This window comes from Columba livia, chromosome 32 (assembly GCF_036013475.1).
Source record: "Columba livia isolate bColLiv1 breed racing homer chromosome 32, bColLiv1.pat.W.v2, whole genome shotgun sequence".
NCBI classification, from domain to species: domain Eukaryota; kingdom Metazoa; phylum Chordata; class Aves; order Columbiformes; family Columbidae; genus Columba; species Columba livia.
In genome coordinates this window covers 184,137-201,865 of record NC_088633.1, presented here as the reverse complement: position 1 = coordinate 201,865, position 17,729 = coordinate 184,137, and the positions used below count along the sequence as shown (strand labels likewise).

The 17,729-nt window shown below is 60.0% G+C and overlaps 1 protein-coding gene across 1 annotated transcript in view; it reads left to right on the top strand.

Moving 5' to 3' along the window:
* VARS2 (valyl-tRNA synthetase 2, mitochondrial) overlaps positions 1-17,729 on the top strand; it is a 32,887-nt gene that overhangs the window by 9,449 nt on the left and 5,709 nt on the right. The window contains exons 4-18 of the mRNA XM_065044042.1: positions 2,320-2,558; positions 2,934-3,045; positions 3,172-3,260; positions 3,784-3,874; positions 5,851-5,978; positions 6,723-6,826; positions 6,916-6,997; positions 7,300-7,376; positions 8,840-9,033; positions 10,185-10,255; positions 11,140-11,265; positions 14,522-14,626; positions 14,713-14,781; positions 14,946-15,024; positions 17,516-17,643. Of these exons, the coding sequence (XP_064900114.1) occupies positions 2,320-2,558; positions 2,934-3,045; positions 3,172-3,260; positions 3,784-3,874; positions 5,851-5,978; positions 6,723-6,826; positions 6,916-6,997; positions 7,300-7,376; positions 8,840-9,033; positions 10,185-10,255; positions 11,140-11,265; positions 14,522-14,626; positions 14,713-14,781; positions 14,946-15,024; positions 17,516-17,643 (1,694 nt within the window). The remainder of the gene's footprint in view (positions 1-2,319; positions 2,559-2,933; positions 3,046-3,171; positions 3,261-3,783; positions 3,875-5,850; positions 5,979-6,722; positions 6,827-6,915; positions 6,998-7,299; positions 7,377-8,839; positions 9,034-10,184; positions 10,256-11,139; positions 11,266-14,521; positions 14,627-14,712; positions 14,782-14,945; positions 15,025-17,515; positions 17,644-17,729) is intronic.

Sequence of the window (17,729 nt, the reverse complement as noted above, 5' to 3'; positions counted from 1 at the left end):
GTCCCCCCAGGGCTTCTCATGGGTGACAACCGAGGTGTTTATGGGGTTGCACCAGGATGGGATAATCCCCAAGTGTGTCCCCAAACGTGTCCCCAAATGTCCCCAGGGGTGTCCCACTCCCCAAATGTCCCCAGGGGTGTCCCACAGTGTCCCCAAGTGTCCCCAAGTGTCCCCAATGTCCCCAAGTGTCACTTGTCCCCCAGGGCTTCTCTATGGGTGACAACCGAGGTGGTTTATGGGGTTGCACCAGGATGGGATAATCCCCAAGTGTGTCCCAAACGTGTCCCCAAATGTCCCCAGGGGTGTCCCACAGTGTCCCCAAGTGTCCCCCAAGTGTCCCAAGTGTCACTTGTCACCAAAGGGCTTCTCATGGGTGACAACCGAGGTGTTTATGGGGTTGCACCAGGGTGGGATAATCCCAAGTGTGTCCCCAAATGTGTCCCCAAATGTTCTCAGGGGTGTCCCGCAGTGTCCCCAAGTGTCCCCAAGTGTCACTTGTCCCCCAGGGCCTTCTCATGGGTGACAACCGAGGTGTTTATGGGGTTGCACCAGGATGGGATAATCCCCAAGTGTGTCCCCAAACATGTCCCCAAATGTCCCCAGGGGTGTCCCCAAGTGTCCCAAGTGTCCCCAAGTGTCCCCAAGTGTCACTTGTCACCAAAGGGCTTCTCATGAGTGACAACCGAGGTGTTTATGGGGTTGCACCAGGATGGGATAATCCCCAAACGTGTCCGCCAAATGTCCCCAGGAGTGTCCCCAAGTGTCCCCAATGTCCCCAAGTGTCCCCCAATGTCCCCAAGTGTCACTTGTCCCCCCAGGGCTTCTCATGGGTGACAACCGAGGTGTTTATGGGGTTGCACTAGGATGGGATAATCCCCAAACGTGTCCCCAAACGTGTCCCCAAATGTCCCCAGGGGTGTCCCCAAGTGTCCCCAAGTGTCCCCAATGTCCCCAAGTGTCACTTGTCCCCCCAGGGCTTCTCATGGGTGACAACCGAGGTGGTTTATGGGGTTGCACCAGGATGGGATAATCCCCAAGTGTGTCCCCAAACGTGTCCCCAAATGTCCCCAGGGGTGTCCCGCAGTGTCCCCAAGTGTCCCCAATGTCCCCAAGTGTCACTTGTCCCCCCAGGGCTTCTCACGGGTGACACCCGAGGTGTTTATGCGGTTGCGCCAGGATGGGATAATCCCCAAGTGTGTCCCCAAACGTGTCCCCAAATGTCCCCAGGGGTGTCCCGCAGTGTCCCCAAGTGTCCCCAAGTGTCCCCAAGTGTCCCCAAGTGTCACTTGTCCCCCCAGGGCTTCTCATGGGTGACAACCGAGGTGTTTATGGGGTTGCGCCAGGATGGGATAATCCCCAAGTGTGTCCCCAAACGTGTCCCCAAATGTGCCCAGGGGTGTCCCCAAGTGTCCCCAAGTGTCCCCAAGTGTCACTTGTCCCCCCAGGGCTTCTCATGGGTGACAACCGAGGTGTTTATGGGGTTGCGCGAGGATGGGATAATCCCCAAACGTGTCCCCAAATGTCCCCAATGTCCCCAAGTGTCCCCAATGTCCCCAATGTCCCCAAGTGTCACTTGTCCCCCCAGGGCTTCTCATGGGTGACAACCGAGGTGTTTATGGGGTTGCACCAGGACGGGATAATCCCCAAGTGTGTCCCCAAACGTGTCCCCAAATGTCCCCAGGGGTGTCCCACAGTGTCCCCAGGGGTGTCCCCAGTGTCCCCAGGGGTGTCCCCAGTGTCCCCAGGGGTGTCCCCAATGTTGTCCCCAATGTCCCAGGGTTTCTCGGGGGCGGTGACCGCGGCGTTTGTCCGGCTGCACCGGGACGGGTTGATCCCCAAATGTGTCCCCAATGTCCCCAATGGTGTCCCCAATGGTGTCCCCAGGGGTGTCCCCAATGTCCCCAATGTCCCCAATGTTGTCCCCAATGTCACAGGGTTTCTCGGGGGCGGTGACCACGGCGTTTGTCCGGCTGCACCGGGACGGGCTGATCCCCAAATGTGTCCCCAATGTCCCCAGGGATGACCCCAGGGGTGTCCCCAGTGTCCCCAGGGGTGTCCCCAATGTCCCCAATGTTGTCCCCAATGTCCCAGGGTTTCTCGGGGGCGGTGACCGCGGCGTTTGTCCGGGTGCACCGGGACGGGCTGATCCCCAAATGTGTCCCCAATGGTGTCCCCAGTGTCCCCAGGGATGACCCCAGGGGTGTCCCCAATGTCCCCAGGGGTGTCCCCAATGTCCCCAATGTTGTCCCCATTGTCCCAGGGTTTCTCGGGGGCGGTGACCACGGCGTTTGTCCGGCTGCACCGGGACGGGCTGATCCCCAAATGTGTCCCCAATGGTGTCCCCAATGTCCCCAGTGTCCCCAGGGATGACCTCAGGGGTGTCCCCAATGTCCCCAGGGGTGTCCCCAATGTCCCCAATGTTGTCCCCAATGTCCCAGGGTTTCTCGGGGGCGGTGACCGCGGCGTTTGTCCGGTTGCACCGGGACGGGTTGATCCGGCGCGACCGGCGACTGGTGAGCTGGAGCTGCGCCCTGAGAAGCGCGCTGGCCGACGTGGAGGTGAGTGTCCCCAAGTGTCCCCAAGTGTCCCCAAGTGTCCCCAAAGTGACCCCAAAGTGTCCCTGCAATGGGCGCTGGTGGATGTGGGGGTGAGAGTGGCTCCAAATGTCACCAAAGTGACCACAGAGTGTTCTTAAAGGGACCCCAAACTGTCCCCAGAGTGTCCCTAAAGTGTCCCCAAATTGTCACTCAAGTGTCCCCAAAGTGTCCCTGCAATGGGCACTGGTGGATGTGGAGGTGGGAGTGGCTCCAAACATCCCCAAAGTGTCCCCAGACTGTCCCCAAATGTCCCCAAACTGTCCCTGCAATGTGCACTGGCGGACATGGAGGTAGGAGTGTCCCCAAAGTGTCCCCAGCTGTCCCCAATGTCCCCAGGTGGAGTGGCGGGCGCTCTCGGGCCCCACGTCCCTGTGTGTCCCCGGGTGTCCCCAACCCGTCACCTTCGGCGTCCTCGTCACCTTCGCTTACCCCGTGGAGGGAACGGACGGTGAGTGGCCCCCAAGTGTCCCCATGTCCCCGAGTGTCCCCATGTCCCCGAGTGTCCGCATGTGTCCCCATGTCTCCAGGTGTCCCCCATGTCCCTGAGTGTCCCCAAATGTCCCTGTGTCCCCAGACCTGGAGGTCCCTGTTGCCACCACTCGTCCCGAGACCATCCTGGGGGACGTGGCCGTGGCCGTGAACCCCAATGACCCCCGCTACACGGTGAGGGGCGGGGCTTAGGAGGCAGGGGGCGGGGCTTAGGAGGCAGGGGCGGGGTTTGGAGCCAGTGGGCGGGGTTTGAAGGTGGAGGGTGGGGCTTGGGGACAGTGGGCGGGGTTTGGAGGTGGAGGGTGGGGGTTGGGGACAGGAGGTGGGGATTTGGGATGGGGACAGGGGTGGGGAATAAGGGGGCGGGGCTTCCAGAGGGGGGTGGGGTTTGGAGACGGGGCGGGGCTTGTGAGAAAGGGCGTGGCTTTTGGAAAGGGGGCGGGGCTTAAAAACAAGGGACATTGCTGCTGCGAAAGGTGGGGGGGTGGAGACAAGGGGGCGTGGTCTGGAGACAAGGGGGCGGGGTTTGTTCAGTGGTTGTGGTTCTTGGGAAGGGGTGGGGTTTGGAGATGGGGGCGTGGCCTGGGAGGGAAGAGACCTGGCTGGTCTTAAAGGGGCAGTGCGCAGTGGGTGGGGCCTGTGGAGTGGGCGGGGCTTGTGAAGAGGGCGGGGCCTGCACTGACCCCGCCCCCTGCAGCACCTGCATGGGCGCCGCCTGCGACATCCAATCACAGGGCAGCTGCTGCCGCTCATCACCGACCCCAGTGTGGAGCCCGACTGGGGAACTGGTGACACTGGGGACAACGGGGGGACACTGGGGATGGGGGGAAAAATGGAGGGACACTGGGGGGGAACTGGGGAAACTGGGGATACTGGGGATGGGGGGAACTGGGGACACTGGGAACAATGGGGATGGGGGGAACTGGGGACACTGGGGGGAAACTGGGGACACTGGGATGCAGGGGAAACTGGGGACACTGGGAACAATGGGGATGGGGGAACTGGGGACACTAGTGACAATGGGGATGGGTACACTGAGGACAGGGGGACACTGGGGACAGGAGTGACAGGGGTGTCCCCATGGCCCAGGTGCAGTGAAGGTGACAGTGACAGGGATGTCCCCATGTCTCCCTGTCCCCATGTCCCCAACATTGCCATATCCTCCTGTGTCCCCATTGTCCCCATGCCCCCATTATGTCCCAGGTGCGATGAAGGTGACAGTGGCAGGGGTGTCCCCATGTCCCATAGCCCTATTGTCCCCATGTCCCCATTGTCCCAGGCATGGTGAAGGTGACAGGCCTGTCTACCATTGTCCCCATATCCCTATTATCCCCTTATCCACCTTGTCCCCATTATGCCCATTATCCCCATCATCCCTATGTCCCCATTGTCCCCATATCCCCTTGTCCCAGGTATGGTGAAGGTGACAGGGTTGTCCCCATTGTCCCCATGTCCCCATATCCCCATGTCCCCCTGTGTCCCTATATCCCTATTATCCCCCTGTCCCCATTGACCCCAATGTCCCCATTGTCCCCATGTCCCCCTGTGTCCCTATATCCCCATTGACCCCAATGTCCCCATTGTCCCCATGTCCCCCTGTGTCCCTATATCCCCATTGACCCCAATGTCCCCATTGTCCCCATGTCCCCATTGTCCCCATGTCCCCCTGTGTCCCTATATCCCTATTATCCCCCTGTCCCCATTGACCCCAATGTCCCCATTGTCCCCATGTCCCCCTGTGTCCCTATATCCCCATTGACCCCAATGTCCCCATTGTCCCCATGTCCCCATTGTCCCCATGTCCCCCTGTGTCCCTATATCCCTATTATCCCTCTGTCCCTATTTACCCCAATGTCCCCATTGTCCCCATGTCCCCATATCCCCATGTCCCCCTGTGTCCCTATATCCCCATTGACCCCAATGTCCCCATGTCCCCCTGTGTCCCTATATCCCTATTATCCCCCTGTCCCCATTGACCCCAATGTCCCCATTGTCCCCGTGTCCCCATATCCCCATGTCCCCCTGTGTCCCTATATCCCTATTATCCCCCTGTCCCCATTGACCCCAATGTCCCCATTGTCCCTATATCCCCCTGTGTCCCTATATCCCCCTGTGTCCCTATATCTCCATTGACCCCAATGTCCCCATTGACCCCAGTGTCCCCATTGTCCCCATGTCCCCATATCCCCATGTCCCCCTGTGTCCCTATATCTCCATTGACCCCAATGTCCCCATTGACCCCATTGTCCCCATGTCCCCATATCCCCATGTCCCCCTGTGTCCCTATATCCCTATTATCCCCCTGTCCCCATTGACCCCAATGTCCCCATTGTCCCCATGTCCCCCTGTGTCCCTATATCCCCATTGACCCCAATGTCCCCATTGTCCCCATGTCCCCCTGTGTCCCTATATCCCCATTGACCCCAATGTCCCCATGTCCCCCTGTGTCCCTATATCCCTATTATCCCCCTGTCCCTATTTACCCCAATGTCCCCATTGTCCCCATGTCCCCATATCCCCATGTCCCCCTGTGTCCCTATATCCCTATTATCCCCCTGTCCCCATTGACCCCAATGTCCCCATTGTCCCCATGTCCCCATATCCCCATGTCCCCCTGTGTCCCTATATCCCTATTATCCCCCTGTCCCCATTGACCCCAATGTCCCCATTGTCCCCATGTCCCCATATCCCCATGTCCCCCTGTGTCCCTATATCCCTATTATCCCCCTGTCCCCATTGACCCCAATGTCCCCATTGTCCCCAGGTGCGGTGAAGGTGACCCCTGGTCACAGTCCCCAGGACCTGCTGCTGGCCCGTTCCCACGGGCTGCCCGTTGTCACCGTCATCGGGGACGATGGCACCTTGTGTCCCCCAGACCGGGGCTGGCTGCAGGTACCGCCCCCCAAAGTGTCCCCAAAGTGTCCCCAAACTCTCCCCATGTCCCCAGCCCTGGCCCTTGGCCCCAAACTGTCTCTGTCCCCAAACCACATCCCCCAATTGGGTCCCCAAATTGTCCCCATTGTCCCTATTGTCCCCATGATGTCATCATTGTCCCCATTATCACCATTGTCCCCATTATCCCCATTGTCCCCATGATGTCCTCATTGTCCCTGTTATCCCCATTATCCCCATTACTGCCATATCCCCATTGTCCCCACGATGTCCCCATTGTCCCTATTATCCCCATTGTCCCCATTATCCCTATTACTGCCATATCCCCATTGTCCCCACGATGTCCCCATTGTCCCTATTATCCCCATTGTCCCCATTATCCCCATTACTGCCATATCCCCATTGTCCCCACAATGTCCTCATTGTCTCTATTATCCCCATTGTCCCCGTTATCCCTATTACTGCCATATCCCCATTGTCCCCACGATGTCCCCATTGTCCCTATTATCCCCATTGTCCCCATTATCCCTATTACTGCCATATCCCCATTGTCCCCACGATGTCCCCATTGTCCCTATTATCCCCATTGTCCCCATTATCCCCATTACTGCCATATCCCCATTGTCCCCACGATGTCCCCATTGTCCCTATTATCCCCATTGTCCCCATTATCCCCATTACTGCCATATCCCCATTGTCCCCACGATGTCCCCATTGTCCCCACGATGTCCCCATTGTCCCCAGGGCGTCCATCGATTCGCTGCTCGTCCCCTGGTGGTGGAAGCTCTGGCCAATCGGGGGCTGTTTCGGGGCAGCCAGGACCACCCCATGACCCTCCCCCTCTGCAGGTACCGCGTCCAAAATGTCCCCAAGTGTCCCCATTGTCCCCAAGTGTCCCCAATGTCCTCAAGTGCCACCTACCCCCATGTCCCCACAGCCGCTCCGGGGACGTCGTCGAGTACCTGATGAAGAGTCAATGGTTCCTGCGCTGCCAAGAAATGGCCGAGCGTGCGCGGGAGGTGACGACGGGGGACGCCTGGGTCCCTTGGGGCACTCCTGGGTCCCTTGGGGCATTCCTGGGTCCCTTGGGGCACTCCTGGGTCCCTTCCTGAACTCATGGGTCCCTTCCTGAACTCCTGGGTCCCTCCTGGACCTGTGGGTCCCTTGGGGCACTCCTGGGTCCCTCCCAGACACCTGGGTTCCTCTCCCGAACTCCTGGGTCCCCTTCCAAACTCCTGGGTTCCCCCCGAACTCCTGGGTCCCCTCCCAAACTCCTGGGTCCCCCCCCGGACGCCTGGGTCCATCACATCGCCCCCTGCAGGCCGTGACGTCCGGGAAGCTCCAGCTCATCCCCAAGTTCCATGAGAAGAACTGGAAGACGTGGATGGACAATGTGGGGTGAGTGAGGGGACCCAGGCGTTCGGGAGGGGACCCATGCATCTGGGAGGGACCCAGGCGTCCGGGCGCTGACCCCATCTGCAGGGACTGGTGCTTGTCCTGCCAGCTGTGCTAGGGTCACCATCCAGGGGGGACCCAGGCGTCCGGGAGGGAACCCAGGCGTTCAGGAGGGACCCAGGCGTTCAGGAGGGACCCAGGAGTGCCAGGGGAAGCCAAACATCCCAAGGGGGACCCAGGCGTTCGGGAGGGACCCGGGCATTCAGGAGGGACCCAGGAGTTCGGGAGGGGACCCAGGAGTTCGGGGGGAACCCAGGCGTTCAGGAGGGACCCAGGAGTGCCGTGGGAAGCCAGACATCCCAAGGGGGACCCAGGCGTTCGGGAGGGACCCGGGCATTCAGGAGGGACCCAGGAGTTCGGGAGGGGACCCAGGAGTTCGGGGGGAACCCAGGAGTTCGGGGGGAACCCAGGAGTTCGGGAGGGGAACCCAGGTGTCCGGGAGGGACCCAGGAGTGCCGGGGAAAGCCAGACATCCCAAGGGGGACCCAGGCGTTCGGGAGGGACCCAGGAGTGCCCAAGGGACCCACAGGTCCAGGAGGGACCCAGGAGTTCAGGAGGGACCCAGGAGTGCCGGGGAAAGCCAGACATCCCAAGGGGGACCCAGGCGTTCGGGAGGGACCCGGGCATTCAGGAGGGACCCAGGAGTTCGGGAGGGGACCCAGGAGTGCGGGGGGAACCCAGGAGTTCGGGAGGGGAACCCAGGAGTTCGGGAGGGAAACCCAGGTGTCCGGGAGGGACCCAGGAGTCCCCAAGGGACCCACAGGTCCAGGAGGGACCCAGGAGTTCGGGAGGGACCCAGGAGTGCCGGGGGAAGCCAGACATCCCAAGGGGGACCCAGGCGTTCGGGAGGGACCCGGGCATTCAGGAGGGACCCAGGAGTTCGGGAGGGGACCCAGGAGTGCGGGGGGAACCCAGGAGTTCGGGGGGAACCCAGGAGTTCAGGAGGGGAACCCAGGTGTCCGGGAGGGACCCAGGAGTCCAGGAGGGACCCAGGAGTGCCCAAGGGACCCACAGGTCCAGGAGGGACCCAGGAGTTCGGGAGGGACCCAGGAGTGCCGGGGTAAGCCAGACATCCCAAGGGGGACCCAGGCGTTCGGGAGGGACCCGGGCACTCAGGAGGGACCCAGGAGTTCGGGAGGGGACCCAGGAGTGCCGGGGGGAACCCAGGAGTTCGGGGAGAACCCAGGAGTTCGGGAGGGGAACCCAGGTGTCCGGGAGGGACCCAGGAGTCCAGGAGGGACCCAGGAGTGCCCAAGGGACCCACAGGTCCAGGAGGGACCCAGGAGTTCAGGAGGGACCCAGGAGTTCGGGAGGGACCCAGGCGTTCGAGAGGGAACCCAGACATCTGGGCAGGGACCCAGGCGTCCGAGCGGGACCCAGGCATCCGGGCACTTCCCCCTCTGCAGGGACTGGTGCCTGTCGCGCCAGCTGTGCTGGGGTCACCGTGTCCCCGCGTTCCGGGTGGCGCCGCCGGGGGGTCCCGAGGGTCCCGAGTCGCCCCCCGATGGGCTGTGGGTGGTGGGACCCACTGAGGACTCCGCCCGCGAGGCCGCCGCCCACGCGCTGCGCTGCCCCCTGCAGGACGTGCGGCTGCACCAAGGTAGGGACCCCCAGGCTGCCCCTTGTCCCCCCATGTTGTCACTGGCCAGGGGGGACCCAGGCGTTCGGGAGGGACCCAGGCGTTAGGGAGGGACCCAGGCGTTCGGGAGGGACCCAGACCCCCCAAAACTGCCCCTTGGTCACCCCAAAATCTTCCCTTTGTCCCCCACCGTGTTGTCACTGGCCAGGGGGGACCCAGGCGTTCAGGAGGGACCCAGGCGTTCGGGAGGGACCCAGACCCCCCCAAAACTGCCCCTTGTCACCCCAAAATCTTCCCCTTGTCCCCACCATGTTGTCACTGGCCAGGGGGGACCCAGGCGTTCGGGAGGGACCCAGGCGTTCGGGAGGGACCCAGGCATTCGGGAGGGACCCAGGCGTCCGGGAGGGACCCAGACCCCGCCCAAAACTGCCCCTTGTCACCCCAAAATCTTCCCTTTGTCCCCCACCATGTTGTCACTGGCCAGGGGGGACCCAGGCGTTCGGGAGGGACCCAGGCGTTCGGGAGGGACTCAGGCATTTGGGAGGGACCCAGGCGTTCGGGAGGGACCCAGACCCCCCCCAAAACTGCCCCTTGTCACCCCAAAATCTTCCCCTTGTCCCCACCATGTTGTCACTGGCCAGGGGGGACCCAGGCGTTCGGGAGGGACCCAGGCGTTCGGGAGGGACCCAGACCCCCCAAATCTTCCCCCTAAAATCTTCACTATTTCACCCCAAAATCTTCCCCATCATCCCCAAAATGTCCCATTTGTCATCCCCAAATCTTCCCCTTTGCACCCCAAAATCTCCCCCTTGTCCCCCCCAAACTGTGTCCCCAACACCCCCAAATCTTCCCCTTTTCCCCCCAAAATGTTCCATTTTCACCCCTAAATCTTCCCATTTTCACCCCAAAATCTTCCCATTTCACCCCAAAATTCCCCCCCCCAAAATCTTTCCCCATCACCCCCCAAATCTTCCCCTTGTCACCCCCAAATCTTCCCATTGTCACCCCAATTTCTTCCCCTTGTTCCCCCTCCAAACCCCCTTTGGTTCCCCCCAATTGGGCTCCGAGACCTTTTGGGGACTCCCCTTGGACCCCCAAGACCTTTGGGACCCCCCAGATGTTTGTGTGTCCCCCCCCCATATTTGGGGACCCCCCCATATTTGTGCCCCCAGACCCTGATGTTCTGGACACTTGGTTTTCCTCGGCCCTTTTCCCCTTCGCCGCGCTGGGGTGGCCCCACCAGGTGACAATGGGGACATTTGGGACAATGGGGGGACAGGGGGACATTGAGGACATTGGGGGGACAGTGGGATAATGGGGACACTGGGGACAATGGGGGTCATGGGGACAATGGGGGCAGGGGGGACAATGGGGACATTGAGGACACTTGGGGACACTGGGGACATTGGCACGGGGGACACTGGGGACATTGGGGGGACATTGAGGACACTTGGGGACAACGGAGGGACGGGGGACACTGGGGACATTGGGGACAATCAGGGGAGAGGGAGACACTTGGGGACATTGAGGACACTTGGGGACAATAGGGGGACACTGGGGACTTTGAGGACACTTGGGGACATTGGGGGGACATTGAGGACACTTGGGGACATTGGAGACGATGGAGGGACAAGGGGACACTGGGGACATTGGGGACAATCAGGGGAGAGGGAGACACTTGGGGACATTGAGGACACTTGGGGACATTGGGGACAATAGGGGGACACTGGGGACTTTGAGGACACTTGGGGACATTGAGGACACTTGGGGACAACGGAGGGACAGGGGGACACTGGGGACATTGGGGACAATCAGGGGAGAGGGAGACACTTGGGGACATTGATGACACTTGGGGACACTGGGGACAATAGGGGGACATTGGGGCCAATAGGGGGACACAGGGGACTTTGGGGACACTTGGGGACACTGGGGACAATGTGGGGACAGAGGGACATTGGGGAGACAGGGGGAGACAGCGACATTATGGGGACAATGAGGACACTTGGAGACATTGGAGACAATAGGGGGACAATGCAGGGACAATGGGGACACTGGGGGGGGGGACAGGGGGATATTGGGGCCACTTATGGCCATTGGGGACCCCCCCGGTGACCGCGGTGTCCCCAGAGCCCCGATTTGGGGCGGTTTTACCCCAATTCTCTGCTGGTGACGGGGAGCGACCTCCTGTTCTTCTGGGTGTCACGCATGGTCATGCTGGGGCTGCAGCTCACGGGACAGCTGCCCTTCACACAGGTGACAATGCTGTCCCCAAGTGTCCCCCACAAGTGTCCCCAGTGTCCCCATGTCCCCCCCAGTATCCCCACTGTCCCCATGTCCCCCCCCAGTATCCCCATTGTCCCCATGTCCCCCCCAGTATCCCCATTGTCCCCATGTCCCCCCCAGTATCTCCAATGTCCCCATTGTCTCCAATGTCCCCATGTCCCCCCCAGTATCCCCATTGTCCCTATGTCCCCCCTAGTATCCCCAGTGTCCCCATTGTCCCTATTGTCCCCATGTCCCCCCCAGTATCCCCATTGTCCCCATTGTTCCCATGTCCCCCCCAGTATCCCCATTGTCCCCATGTCCCCCCCAGTATCCCCATTGTCCCCATTGTCCCCCCTAGTATCCCCAGTATCCCCATTGTCCCCATTGTCCCCATGTCCCCCCCAGTATCCCCACTGTCCCCATTGTCCCCATGTCCCCCCAGTATCCCCACTGTCCCCATTGTCCCCATGTCCCCCCCAGTATCCCCATTGTCCCCATTGTCCCCATGTCCCCCCCAGTATCCCCATTGTCCCCATGTCCCCCCCAGTATCTCCAATGTCCCCATTGTCTCCAATGTCCCCATGTCCCCCCCAGTATCCCCACTGTCCCCATTGTCTCCAATGTCCCCCCCAGTATCCCCATTGTCCCCATGGTCCCCATGTCCCCCCCAGTATCCCCATTGTCCCCATATCCCCCCCCAGTATCCCCACTGTCCCCATTGTCCCCATGTCCCCCCAGTATTCCCATTGTCCCCATGTCCCCCCCAGTATCCCCAGTGTCCCTATTGTCCCCATGTCCCCCCCAGTATCCCCATTGTCCCCATGTCCCCCCTAGTATCCCCAGTATCCCCACTGTCCCCATTGTCCCCATGTCCCCCCCAGTATCCCCACTGTCCCCATTGTCTCCAATGTCCCCCCCAGTATCCCCACTGTCCCCATTGTCCCCATGTCCCCCCCAGTATCCCCACTGTCCCCATTGTCCCCATATCCCCCCCAGTATCCCCATTGTCCCCATGTCCCCCCCAGTATCCTCACTGTCCCCATTGTCCCCATGTCCCCCCCAGTATCCCCATTGTCCCCATTGTCCCCATATCCCCCACAGTATCCCCATTGTCCCCATGTCCCCCCCAGTATCTCCAATGTCCCCATTGTCTCCAATGTCCCCATGTCCCCCCCAGTATCCCCATTGTCCCCATTGTCCCCATGTCCCCCCAGTATCCCCATTGTCCCCATGTCCCCCCCAACTATCCCCACTGTCCCCATTGTCCCCATATCCCCCCCAGTATCCCCATTGTCCCCATTGTCCCCATGTCCCCCCCAGTATCCCCATTGTCCCCATTGTCCCCATGTCCCCCCCAGTATCCCCATTGTCCCCATATCCCCCCAAGTATCCCCACTGTCCCCATTGTCCCCATGTCCCCCCCAGTATCCCCATTGTCCCCATGTCCCCCCCCAGTATCCCCATTGTCCCCATATCCCCCCCAGTGTCCCCATTGTCCCCATTGTCCCCATGACCCTCCAAGTATCCCCACTGTCCCCATTGTCCCCATATCCCCCCCCAGTATCCCCATTGTCCCCATATCCCCCCCAGTATCCCCATTGTCCCCATATCCCCCCCAGTATCCCCACTGTCCCCATTGTCCCCATATCCCCCCCAGTATCCCCATTGTCCCCATGTCCCCCCCAGTATCCCCACTGTCCCCATTGTCCCCATATCCCCCCCCAGTATTCCCATTGTCCCTGTGTCCCCCCTAGTATCCCCATTGTCCCTATTGTCCCCATGTCCCCCCCACTGTCCCCATTGTCCCCATATCCGCCCCCCAGTATCCCCATTGTCCCCATGTCCCCCCCAGTATCCCCACTGTCCCCATTGTCCCCATGTCCCCCCCCAGTATCCCCATTGTCCCTATGTCCCCCCCAGTATCCCCACTGTCCCCATTGTCCCCATGTCCCCCCCCAGTATCCCCATTGTCCCTATGTCCCCCCTAGTATCCCCAGTGTCCCCATTGTCCCTATTGTCTCCATGTCCCCCCCAGTATCTCCAGTGTCCCCGTTGTCTCCAATGTCCCCATGTCCCCCCCAGTATCCCCATTGTCCCCATCATCCCAAATGTCCCCATTGTCACCACTGTCCGCTTGTCCCCCCCAGTATCCCCAATGTCCCCATTGTCTCCCCAGTATCCCCATTGTCCTCCATTGTCCCAAATGTCCCCCTTGTCCCCATTGTCCCCCCAGTATTCCCATTGTCCCCACTGTCCCCCATTGTCCCCATATCCCCCTCAGTATCCCCAATGTCCCCCTGTCCCCAATGTCACCCGTGTCCCCATGTCCCCCCCAGTATCCCCATTGTCCCCATCATCCCAAATGTCCCCATTGTCACCACTGTCCGCTTGTCCCCCCCAGTATCCCCAATATCCCCATTGTCTCCCCCAGTATCCCCATTGTCCTCCATTGTCCCAAATGTCCCCCAGTATCCCCATTGTCCCCCCAGTATCCCCATTGTCCCCCCAGTATCCCCATTGTCCCCCCAGTATTCCCATTGTCCCCACTGTCCCCCATTGTCCCCATATCCCCCTCAGTATCCCCAATGTCCCCTTGTCCCCAATGTCACCCGTGTCCCCATGTCCCCCCCAGTATCCCCATTGTCCCCATCATCCCAAATGTCCCCATTGTCACCGCTGTCCCCTTGTCCCCCCCAGTATCCCCAATGTCCCCATTGTCTCCCCAGTATCCCCATTGTCCTCCATTGTCCCAAATGTCCCCCTTGTCCCCATTGTCCCCCCAGTATCCCCATTGTCCCCCCAGTATTCCCATTGTCCCCACTGTCCCCCATTGTCCCCATATCCCCCTCAGTATCCCCAATGTCCCCTTGTCCCCAATGTCACCCGTGTCCCCATGTCCCCCCCAGTATCCCCAATATCCCCATCATCCCAAATGTCCCCATTGTCACCGCTGTCCCCTTGTCCCCCCCAATATCTCCAATGTCCCCCCCAATATCTCCAATGTCCCCATTGTCCCCCCCAGTATCCCCATTGTCCTCCATTGTCCCAAATGTCCCCCTTGTCCCCACTGTCCCCCATTGTCCCCATATCCCCCTCAGTATCCCCAATGTCCCCCTGTCCCCAATGTCACCATTGTCCCCGGTGTCCCCATGTCCCCCAATTGTCCCCACTCTCCCCATTGTCCCCATTGTCCCCAATGTCCTCATATGTCCCCAATGTCCCCAAATGTCCCCAATGTCCCCAGGTCCTCCTGCACTCCCTGGTCCGCGACGCCCACGGCCGCAAGATGAGCAAATCCCTGGGGAACGTCATCGACCCCCGAGACGTCATCACCGGGGCCACCCCCCAGGTACCGGTGACAATGGGGACCCCATGGGGACCCTGGGGACACCCCCGCGCCCCTTATTTACCGTAGGGTCTCCCATTATGGGACAGGAGCTGCGGGACCGACTGAACCAACGCGGCCTCGACCCCCGCGAGCTGGCGCTGGCCACCGAGGGACAGGTAGAATTGTCCCCAAATCGCCTCTTTTAGCCCCAAAAACCACCTTGGTGACCCCCAAAAATCACCTGGTGGTCCCAAAAGTGACCTCACGGCCCCAAAAATTGGGGGTTCGGGGCTAAAAGTTGTGGGTTTGGGGGGGAAAGTGAATGGTTTGGTCCCCACAGAGGCGGCAGTTTCCTCATGGGATCCCCGAGTGCGGCGCCGACGCGCTGAGGATGGCCCTGTGTGCGCATAATGTACATGGTAATGTCCCCAAGTGTCACCTGCTGTGTCCCCAACTGTCCCCTGTGTCCCTGTGCATGGCCCTGTGTGCATAATGTACGTGGTAATGTCACCAAGTGTCCCCAAATGTCCCTCACACCACCCCGTGACTCTAATGATGTCCCCATCCGTCCCCTTTGTGCGCATAATGTACATGGTAATGTCCCCAAGTGTCACCTGCTGTGTCCCCAACTGTCCCCTGTGTCCCTGTGCATGGCCCTGTGTGCATAATGTACGTGGTAATGTCACCAAGTGTCCCCAAGTGTCCCTCACACCACCCCATGACTCTAACGATGTCCCCATCCGTCCCCTTTGTGCGCATAATGTACATGGTGATGTCCCCAAGTGTCACCTGCTGTGTCCCCAACTGTCCCCTGTGTCCCTGTGCATGGCCCTGTGTGCATAATGTACGTGGTAATGTCACCAAGTGTCCCCAAGTGTCCCTCACACCACCCCATGACTCTAACGATGTCCCCATCCGTCCCCTTTGTGCGCATAATGTACATGGTGATGTCCCCAAGTGTCACCTGCTGTGTCCCCAACTGTCCCCTGTGTCCCTGTGCATGGCCCTGTGTGCATAATGTACGTGGTAATGTCACCAAGTGTCCCCAAATGTCCCTCACACCACCCCGTGACTCTAATGATGTCCCCATCCATCCCCTTTGTGCGCATAATGTACACGGTAATGTCCCCAAGTGTCACCTGCTGTGTCCCCAACTGTCCCCTGTGTGCCTGTGCATGGCCCTGTGTGCATAATGTACGTGGTAATGTCACCAAGTGTCCCCAAATGTCCCTCACACCACCCCGTGACTCTAATGATGTCCCCAACCATCCCCTGTGTGCACATAATGTACATGGTGATGTCCCCAAGTGTCACCTGCTGTGTCCCCAACTGTCCCCTGTGTCCCTGTGCATGGCCCTGTGTGCATAATGTACGTGGTAATGTCACCAAGTGTCCCCAAATGTCCCTCACACCACCCCGTGACTCTGATGGTGTCCCCAACTGTCCCTTGTGTGCACATAATGTGCATGGTGATGTCCCCACGTGTCACCTGCTATGTCCCCAACTGTCCCCCGTGTCCCTGTGCATGGCCCTGTGTGCATAATGTACGTGGTAATGTCACCAAGTGTCCCCAAATGTCCCTCACACCACCCCGTGACTCTGACGATGTCCCCATCTGTCCCCTTTGTGCGCATAATGTACATGGTGATGTCCCCAAGTGTCACCTGCTGTGTCCCCAACTGTCCCCTGTGTCCCTGTGCATGGCCCTGTGTGCATAATGTACGTGGTAATGTCCCCAAGTGTCCCCAAATGTCCCTCACACCACCCCGTGACTCTAATGATGTCCCCAACCATCCCCTGTGTGCACATAATGTACATGGTGATGTCCCCAAGTGTCACCTGCTGTGTCCCCAACTGTCCCCTGTGTCCCTGTGCATGGCCCTGTGTGCATAATGTACGTGGTAATGTCACCAAGTGTCCCCAAATGTCCCTCACACCACCCCGTGACTCTGACGATGTCCCCATCTGTCCCCTTTGTGCGCATAATGTACATGGTGATGTCCCCAAGTGTCACCTGCTGTGTCCCCAACTGTCCCCTGTGTCCCTGTGCATGGCCCTGTGTGCATAATGTACGTGGTAATGTCCCCAAGTGTCCCCAAATGTCCCTCACACCACCCCGTGACTCTGACGATGTCCCCATCTGTCCCCTGTGTGCACATAATGTACATGGTAATGTCCCCAAGTGTCACCTGCTGTGTCCCCAACTGTCCCCTGTGTCCCTGTGCATGGCCCTGTGTGCATAATGTACGTGGTAATGTCACCAAGTGTCCCCAAATGTCCCTCACACCACCCCGTGACTCTAACGATGTCCCCAACCATCCCCTGTGTGCGCATAATGTACACGGTAATGTCCCCATGTGTCACCTGCTGTGTCCCCAACTGTCCCCTGTGTCCCTGTGCATGGCCCTGTGTGCATAATGTACGTGGTAATGTCCCCAAGTGTCCCCAAATGTCCTTCACACCATCCCCATGTCCCCAATTGTCCCCCATGTCCCCAACGATCCCTACATGTCCCCAATTGTCCCCCATGTCCCCAACGATCCCTACGTGTCCCCAGTTGTCCCCCAGGTCCCCAACACAACCCTCATGTCCCCAATATGTCCCCTGCGTCCCCAATTGTCCCCAACCATCCCTACATGTCCCCAATTGTCCCACACGTCTCCAAATATCTCTACGCATCCCCCATGACCCCAACTGTCCCCAGTTGTCCCCAATGTCCCCAATAGTCCCTCCATGTCCCCAACTACCCTCCATATCCCCAGTTGTCCCCCATGTCCCCAAACATCTCTACATGTCTCCAATGCATCCCTCGTGTCCCCAGCCTTCCTTGGTGTCCCCAACGTGTCCCCCATGTCCCCAACTGTCCCCTGTGTTCCCAATCATCCCCCATGTCCCCAACTGTCCCTGCAGGCGCTGACGTCCGTCTGTCCGTCCCCGCCATCCTGTCCCAGCGCCGCTTCTGCAACAAGGTCTGGAACGCCCTGCGTTTCGTGTTGGGGACCCTGCACCCCGGGGACCAGACAAGGGACCCCCAGCAGGTAACGGGGTCCCCAACACCCCCACAATGTCCCCAAAACACCCACAATGTCCCCAAAGTCCTCAAAACCCCCCCCAAAATGTCCTC